The sequence below is a fragment of the Lolium perenne genome, chromosome 6, assembly GCF_019359855.2.
Source record: "Lolium perenne isolate Kyuss_39 chromosome 6, Kyuss_2.0, whole genome shotgun sequence".
NCBI classification, from domain to species: domain Eukaryota; kingdom Viridiplantae; phylum Streptophyta; class Magnoliopsida; order Poales; family Poaceae; genus Lolium; species Lolium perenne.
In genome coordinates this window covers 257,604,116-257,613,223 of record NC_067249.2, presented here as the reverse complement: position 1 = coordinate 257,613,223, position 9,108 = coordinate 257,604,116, and the positions used below count along the sequence as shown (strand labels likewise).

Genomic DNA, 9,108 nt, shown 5'->3' with positions numbered 1-9,108 from the left:
GGTGAGCGGCGCTGCTACAATCTCTGGCCGCCGGTGCTACATGTCACCGGCGGCGCTGCTACAATCTCTGGCCGCCGGTGCTACATGTCGCCGGCGGCGCTGCTACAATCTCTGGCCGCCGGTGCTACATGTCGCCGGCGGCGCTGCTACAATCTCTGGCCGCTGGTGCTACATGTCGCTGGCGGCGCTGCTACGAGGGTTTACCATTGGTGGCGCTGCTGCGACCACTTGGCACCAGTGCTACATGTCGCTCGCGGCACTGCTGCGAGGCTTGACCTCATTGCTACAAGGGGTTGAGCGGCGCTGCTGCAACCACGGCCACCGGTGCTAGCTTCCACCGGCGGCGCTGCTGCAACCATGGCCACCAGTGCTACCTTCCACCAACGGCGCTGCTGCAAGGCTAAGTCAACTGAGATGGGGCGGGTCGAAGTGTTGTGGCAGGATAAGATGGGGCCATGGCGGAGCGCCGGCTGCCGGAGATGGAGGCTGGTCGGAGCCACCAGCAGCCGTAGATGGAGATGGGGGTGGAGCACGCTGCACGCCGGTGTCCAGAGATTGAGGTGGAGCCGAGCAGGCCGGAGTAAAGGAGATGGTGGCGAGGAAGCGCGTGGGGTGATTTTGATTTGGGGAAGAACGAGTGGGGTTGATGGAGCTCGATCGCACGGTTCAGCTGCCTCCATCGTACGGCTGCGCACCCGGGGGATCGGGGGTTCTGATCCCCCGGGGGACGCTCAGCTCTGTCCAAAATAATTTCGAGTTGAGGTTAGACCACCTTATATTTGACTCGGATTCGATGAACGAGTATGGTATGTAACGAAGATTGGAGAAGAGACGGAGTCTGGCCCGATAAGAATTCGACATCGACTCCTCTCGGCATCGATATATATGCGCACAAGCGGAAGAAACCTGAGAGGGATACACAGAGAACGACATCATCGAGTACGATGAAGACGAAGAGCGCGATGTTGATGCCGCGGTCGTCGCAGGAAGAGAAGGGGGACGGCGCCGTCTCGTCCATCATCTCCAGGCTGATGGCCAAGGGCGGCTCCCTCCTCACCGCCGACGATCTGCAGAGGCTGCGGCGGCTCGAGGTCGCAGCGGCGGAGATAGAGGAGCTGGTGGCCGAGCACAAGTCGCTCGCGGTCGCCCTTCGCCCCCACACGAGCAGCCTGGACACCCTCAAGCCTACGCTCTCGCAAGCCGAGGACGTGCTGGACGACGTCGTGGAGCGCCAGCGGCGGATCGTGGATCTCCCGGCTGACACCAATCCCTTCTTCGAGCCGAGCTGGGCGGGGAAGAAGCTCCACACCGTGCTCTCCACCGTCTTCCACGCGGGACATGCCCACTCCGCCGCGCCGGAGTTGAAGAATCTGGCGAAGAAAGTTCACAAGGTGCAGGGCTTCATAGAGGAGGCAGACAAGCACTTCACCACCAGCTTCCCGCCCGACCTGAAAAGTGCTCCGCCCAAGGTGATCGGCCGTGACGCGGAGTGCAGGAAGATCGTGGCCGCGCTTCACCTCGTGGACGGGAACGAGGACGAGGACGACGGCCGGCCTTACTCCGTGTTGGGCATCCATGGCGCCGCCGGGTCCGGGAAGACGACCCTCGCCCAGTGCGCCTACGCCCGCGCGCAAGCAGCGGACGAGGACCGCTCCGGCTCCTTCGACATCTCCATGTGGGTCCACGTCGGCCGTCGCTTCACCCAGCACAAGATCTTCCACGACATGCTGGAGGCGGCCACGGGGCGACCGCCGTCCTCTGCTCTCGTCGACCGCGACAGCGACGACACCGTCGCCCTGCTCCAGGACGAGCTGCGCGGGAAGCGGATCCTCCTGGTGCTCGACGACGTCCACTCCAACGGCAACGACACGGACTTGAAGCAGATCCTCTCGCCGCTCGACGTGGTGGGAGCCGGCAGCAAGGTCCTCGTCACCGCCCGCTCCGTCGACGCGTTGCTGGTTCTCGGTGCCGACATATCCAGCTGCCTCGCGATCCGCGACCTCGACGACGACGTGTTTGCTCGCCTGTTCATGCACTACGCGCTTGCGGATGATGGCGTAGACGAACGGGACCGGGGTATACTCGAGTTCATCGGGGCCGGTATCGCCGCCAAGCTCAAGAGCTCGCCCCTCGCGGCCGAACTGGTGGGAACGGAGCTGCGCGCCAGGCCGCAGATTGACGTGTGGAAAAACTTCCGTGACACAATCTCCGCCGCTTAATTAGGATTTCAGATATATGCGCAGTTGGATTCTAGGTGATCAGTATATCTCGACCGTGTTCCATGGTATAAAAGAACCTACTTGTGTTGTCCCCTCGTTCCTTCTTTGAATTTGTTTCTAAAACATGTGTTTTCTTTTAGAAACTTAAAAAAAATGTGTATTTTGTTGATCGTTTGTCAGGGTTTAAGGTTTAGGATCGGACAAACGATCAACAAACCCTAAAACTTGTGTTTGTGATATACTCCCTCCGGTCGGAATAGATTGACGCGGATTGAAGCAAGATTAGCCTGCACGCTTAGCAGAGCCGCGTCAATTAAATCCGTCCAGAGGTAGTAATCACGTCCATTCATTACATGCATGGCACTTGCCACTATAGAATCTTTGAGTGCAGTTTCTTGATCGTTTGTCCGATCCTAACTTGAATAACTAAAATTTGATTATCTTTAGTGATTGAGCGGATTAAGAATATTAAACTGGCACCGCCTCAAGTGATCTTTGCATGGGTCCACCATTGTCTCCAAAACTGAACTTTTTTTGGACATCGAAGATCAAGCGGCGAATTAAGAAAACCTCTGGAAGTGTGGCGGTTGTTGTGGTGCACGGCGTCGGTGAGGCCGCGAGCTGCCCCCTTCCTCCCTTGGCCACCTCGGGCCTCTCTGCCTCAATGCTCTGTCTCCTCTTCTTGCTTGGAAGAGTTGCCACGACGATGTGGCCTAGTGGCGTGCTCGTTTGCCAATGGAGCAGCGTCTCGACCTTGACCTCTGGCTCACATACCCTTCTTCCCGTCCGGTTGAGCTAGTCCCTCGTGTTGCCCCCTCCCTCATTTATTATTACTAGTTATGTGCCCGTGCGTTGCACTGGGTTTATTAATTTTTTCCTCGCTGCAAATTTTAAAACATAATACACACGTGTATTCTCAGTAATATGAAGGATATGTGAAAGAATACAATAGTCTATACGTTTTGGGTTACTCAAACTATGCTTTCTCTCTCTCTCTCTCTAAAGGCAATGACATAAATCATGCTCTTGATCATTGCTATCTAAAGGCATGACAAGTTCGGAGACACTACAACCCTATCTCACCTAATATGATCTGAAAGTTAATCTACAAAATTGTTACATATTCATTACTTACAAAAGAGAAATAAATCATAAAAGCATTGGATTCTTAGTGATAGTCATCAATAGCAGTTATGTAATTTACTATAGACTCTCGCTTAATCAGAAACTAAATTGAGTGGATAAAGCTAAGTGGTTCTTCTAATGGCTTGAACTATAGAATGACAAAAGCACAACTGCTCACATACATTAAAAAGCACAGCTCCTAATACTTTAATGTTCATTTATAATGTCAAAGCTGACTTGATTCTCGCTGAAAGAATAACTCTCCGAGTTTTGTAATATAAACAAATCATATTGAATTAATGATTACATACCTGTGAACAAAAGATGGGAGCCTAGGAATGAGCTAGTTTGATTATCCTGATTATACAGAATACACACAACGATTATAGAACTCGCGGTGAAATGCAATCTATAAACCATTTCATTGATGAATCGCCTGATAAGGAAGTCTAAACAAAATTAAGCATGATAACGTTCACACATGTTGGACCTGTTCTTGATATCAGCTTCCTGCGACCAAGCTTTGAAGTGTCGACAGTGAGAATGATCGCCTTAGACCCAACCACTTAAGCCCTTTTCACGAGTTGCCACACTATATTCAACGGATGTATGACACAGCTAGTCTGATATTTTGTCCTCTACGCAATGTTATTTGTCCACTTTAGCTACCATTGTCATCTACTCTATTATACTGATCAAAAGCAAACCAATATACTTATGCCTACACTGTCAAGGTTGCCATGTAATGGTAACAGTGGAGTGTAAAAATTCCACAAGGATTCATCTAGCCTTATCTAAAGTAACAAAAAGTAACAAAAAGAAAATCAAGCAACACGGCAGTTGTTGCTACACCCTAAAATGAACATCATCCTTGCAAAAATTCAATCCTCGGACTTCTCCACTGCAATGCTTTTCCTAAACTTTTAAGCTGCTACTTTGAAAGTTCAAAATATACAGATCTTATAGGATTCTGGAGAAAGCCTCTCTATTCTCCCTAAGTGTTCACTGATCCTCTGCGCCGGAGGCGTAGTAGTTGTAGACCATCTTCAGCAGCTTCTCCTTCGATAGCTTCTCAAACTCGGACACATTAGTGATCATCTCCCGTTCTCCTGCTTGAATATTTCATTGTCAGTTGACAGTACGTATTTCAAATGTGTATTTTGTTGATCGTTTGTCAGGGTTTAAGGTTTAGGATCGGACAAACGATCAACAAACCCTAAAACTTGTGTTTGTGATATAGTCACGTCCAGGGGCGGACCTACGTTGGGCTGAGTGGGGGCCAAGGCCCCCACTCAATTTCTGATTTCTTAGCTATAAAGCCTAGTATTTTACTAATTGGGTCCCCAGTCAGCCCAATAGTATTGCCCCCACTCACTCCGGCCCCCACTTAAGTTTTGGGCTAGGTCCGCCACTGGTCACGTCCATTCATTACATGCATGGCACTTGCCACTATAGAATCTTTGAGTGCAGTTTCTTGATCGTTTGTCCGATCCTAACTTGAATAATTAAAATTTGATTATCTTTAGTGATCGAGCGGATTAAGAATATTAAACTGGCACCGCCTCGAGTGATCTTTGCATGGGTCCACCATTGTCTCCAAAACTGAACTTTTTTTGGACATCGAAGATCAAGCGGCGAATTAAGAAAACCTCTGGAAGTGTGGCGGTTGTTGTGGTGCACGACGTCGGTGAGGCCGCGAGCTGCCCCCTTCCTCCCTTGGCCACCTCGGGCCTCTCTGCCTCGATGCTCTGTCTTCCCTTCTTGCTTGGAAGAGTTGCCACGACGATGCGGCCTAGTGGCGTGCTCCTTTGCCAATGGAGCAGCCTCGACCTTGACCTCTAGCTCACATACCCTTCTTCCCGTCCGGTTGAGCTAGTCCCTCGTGTTGCCCCCTCCCTCATTTATTATTATTTTTGCATAAGTACATTTATTTGTTGGGATACAAAAATGTTATGAATGAATGTTAATGTGGACTGCATACCAATGTGGCTACAATGGGCCTTGAATTGAGATGGGCCAAGATGTACCTACATCGTGTTAGAGCTTGCAAGAGGACTGCCGTTCAGGCCCATATCTAGCTTCGTCGTATCTTCCGCCATGCCCAGCTCGCGAGCTATCCAGCCCAAGTGAGCCCTTCGTCAGACCTGTAGCCCGAGCTAGCTCCTCTTTTTTTTTTTCATTTTCATCGTATCATTTCTTCCAACTGTATTTCGCCATCAGCCCATGAACTGATGAACACTCTTTTATTTATCACCTCATGTTCTTTCCCTTATACGCAGCCATCGAAGATCGTATCCTCATTGATTGGACGGCTGGAATATCTGAATAGAGAAACAGAAAAATTATACAATAGCGGAGGGAAAAAATCACGTGTCTGTTTCGCCTACGTGCATGGACTGTGATGCCTTTGACCACCAGTCGCTAGCTTGACGATGCTTGAATCCATCAGCTACAGCTAAGCTAACAGTGACATGGATGATAAAAATATACCTTTTCTCATTAATGTGTTGCCATTAACTATAGTGGTGCATCAGGTTTTTCTCTAAAGCAATTTGTTATTACATGGATTTGATATTTTTATGAACTCAAAAGTCTCAAATAGAATTTTTTTTTGAGCTCTTTTAGAATGATTGGAATGGTACGGGAACCACACAATATACCGTTGAGTATGAATTGTTTTACTCTTTGGTTAGGAAAATTGATGGACTTTAATTTGATTTTATTGAGAAATGTTAGATAGGTAAATTGTCCTTGATGGTTCCACCATTCCACGACTCTTCCAAATGTGTCAACTTGGAGAGTCTGAAGTTCATGTGTTGTTTTGGTGGTGATTGTATTGTTTTTGCTAGAGCTGGAATATTATAGCGGGATTTTATTTTCTTAGTTTTTTTTCTTTGGTTGTGTGCATCCGTACTAATATTAGAGTATTGCGTTGTTGCAAATGCTAGGTATAATTGATATATCTCGGTATTAATATATTCAATTTATCAAAAAATGTGTCAACACAAATCTCAAAGCGCCATAGTCTTCTTCCTCCAATACATTGCTTTGAATCTGCTCACCGCCACCACCCCCTTATGGCCTTCCAAGTCTTGGTCATTTTCTTCCTCCTCAAGCGCGCATGAGGAACCTGACTGTCTAGTCCATCTGTACTCCATTCATAAATGCCTCGTGTTGTGGGCTTGTCATAGTCAAAAGTTTTAAAGTTTGACCAAGAATAGTAAGAAAAATATCAACATTCATAATAGAATCTGCATATAATTTGAAAATATATTTTAGAGTATGTATTTGTACACGCAAGCATGATTGTGGGTGTTTTCGTCACCGTCTATTTATTCATCGCCCCGCTCGTCATGGCAGATGGAAAATTAGCACTATGTTTCCACCTTTTATCCGAATCTCAAAATAAAAATGGACGTGTGTAAGTACAAAAATATTTCCATATATTTCATGATGATTCTAATATAATATGTTATTATGAATGTTCATGTTTTTCTTAAATATTTATTTAAATTTTATAATTTTGATTTTAACAAAATCTAAAACGTGAGATAATTGTGAACCGAGGGAGTAGGTCAAACAGCCCATGGACCATGTACGAGTTTGAGAGTCTCACCCATGTACATGGGTGGCAGATTGATGATTGATAACCTAAAAAGGCCAAACTGTGAATTTCTTCATGGGTGAATTATTTACAATGTAACCAAGATATTATTGTTCAACTCTTTTGGTCAAAGTTTGTCTTGAAATACATGTGCATTTTGTGCATAAGAACAGAGGTAGCAGTCATTAACCCACCCACGAATGCGGCGGGGTGACTGGCATGAGCCATTACTATTGAACAACGCTATGAGATGAAACCCCAAAAGGGCGACATGGACGACACCACCTATTGTACCACCGTCGGTTAGAGCCGATGGACGGTTCCTAAAAATACCGATAGCTACTCCTTCCGTCATGGTTCATAGGGCTTGCGCGTATCACTAGGTTATTAATTTGACAATGATAATACAAGATATACATTACAAAATATATATTAATGAAAAGCTCACGTGATCTATTTTCTAACGATATAATTTTTGTGTTGTGCAACTGATATTATATTAGCCAAATTAAAAGTCTATGGATACATACGCACAAACCCTATGAGTTTAGACGGAGGTAGTATAAATTTTGTAATAGTATTATCTTTCATTACTAGGTGGAAAATCTCTGTTCTTTTTGGAATCAGCGATGGCGTAGTGACTGGCATATGCGATGTGGATGGAGCGGATGGCAGAAACGAACGCCGGCAAGCAACCATGTACGAATCAATATAATACGTAATCGTCGTACACGCTAAAATATAATATTGCACAGAGACCAAGCAGGGGAGATGAACCGAACCTGGTGAGCCAGTGAAGATCACACTCACTCTGCTCTTGCCCCGATCCTAGCTAGATCTTCCTTTTGCAAGTTTTTTTTTTTGGCAAAGATACACCGCTATACGCATGGACAAGTACACTAGCGAGTAGTAGAAGTACTTGACATTTTTGTTTGTACATGCGATCGGTCACGATTCTTTTTCCTTTAAAAAAAAGAACTGATGGGTCACGATTTTGAATGCTAGTGTTGTTTTCTGGGAGACGTATTTTATACGGTATTTTGGAAGATTTTGGTGCAAGTTGTGGACTGCTTGCTGGCTGTACAAGTTGCCCGTTGTAGGTAGGCAGGTAGCTGTCAGAGAGGATCCGGGCGAGGGCAGAGGCAGAGGGAGGTCTAGGTTCTCTTCATCTGATCTCGCTGTGGGGCCCACCGCAGCAAAGTGCCCGTGGCTGCTCCCGTCACACTTTTTATTTCGTTACGTTTTGTTTCACACTAATTCTGTGTTCCAGTTGCCTACCTCGTCCAAATGCGATGACGGTACGAAATAACAACGATACTTGGGAGAAAACCAACATTTAGTTGGATGGTTAGTGTTAGAGCATCTCTAGCGGAGTCCGTAAAAACGCGAACTGAAAACACCGAGTTCAGTTTACCGAACTCGTGTTTACAGGTCGAAAAATTGATGGCGCAGAATAGACCTCGTAAACGAAAACCATAAAACATCATATTCCTTAATTATGGCCCACCTGTCAACTTTTTCTCTTTTTTCCCCTTTTTTCATTTTTTATACTTTTCTTCTTCTTCATTCCGGAGACGTCCTCCTCCCAAGTTCTTCCTGCCTAGCCACCAAATCGCCAGCCCAGGCCGCGCTGCCCCCCGCCGCACCCTAGCCCGCGTCTGGCCACCGAGCCCGCCGCCGCTCCCAACCGCCGCGCTCGGCCCGCGCCGCCGCCGCACTGGGCTGCCGCCATCGCGCCGGTCTGCGGCCGCCTCGCCTCGGCTCCGCGCCGATCGCCACGCCGCATCTGCGTCGCCCACGGCCCGCGCCCGGTCGCCACGCCCGCCTCCGCGTCGCCCACGGCCCGCGCCCGGCCACCGCGCGCCCGCCGCGCCCGCCTCCTCGCCGCCCCGCGTCGGCCACCCTGCGCCGCCCATCCCGTGCCATCCCCGCCCCGCCCGCCCCGACCATGCCCAGTGCAGCGGCCGCCCCGCCCCGACCTGCCCAGCCCCAAGCCGCGCCGCCCAGCCCCGCGCGCCGCCCTGCGAGCTCACCTCGCCCCGAGCTCGCCCCGCGCGGTGACACCTACGGTCGGGCGTCCTGCTGTAGTCCAGCAACCTAGTGATGCTACATCTCGGTCGAATTAGGTTGAGATTCGTCGGAATTTGGCCGGAGTTCGGC

At 48.7% G+C, this 9,108-nt stretch overlaps 1 protein-coding gene across 1 annotated transcript; it reads left to right on the top strand.

The window, feature by feature from the left end:
• The first annotated feature begins 962 nt into the window (after window positions 1–962).
• LOC127309795 (putative disease resistance protein At3g14460) lies at window positions 963–2,219 on the top strand. Its single transcript, XM_051340521.1, has one exon. The coding sequence runs from the start codon at window positions 963–965 to the stop codon at window positions 2,217–2,219; it is 1,257 nt and encodes a 418-aa protein (XP_051196481.1).
• The last annotated feature ends 6,889 nt before the right edge of the window (window positions 2,220–9,108 follow it).

Coding starts and splice junctions, on each gene's coding strand:
- LOC127309795 (XM_051340521.1), top strand. CDS start 963: ATGTTGATGCCGCGGTCGTCGCAGGAAGAGAAGGGGGACGGCGCCGTC.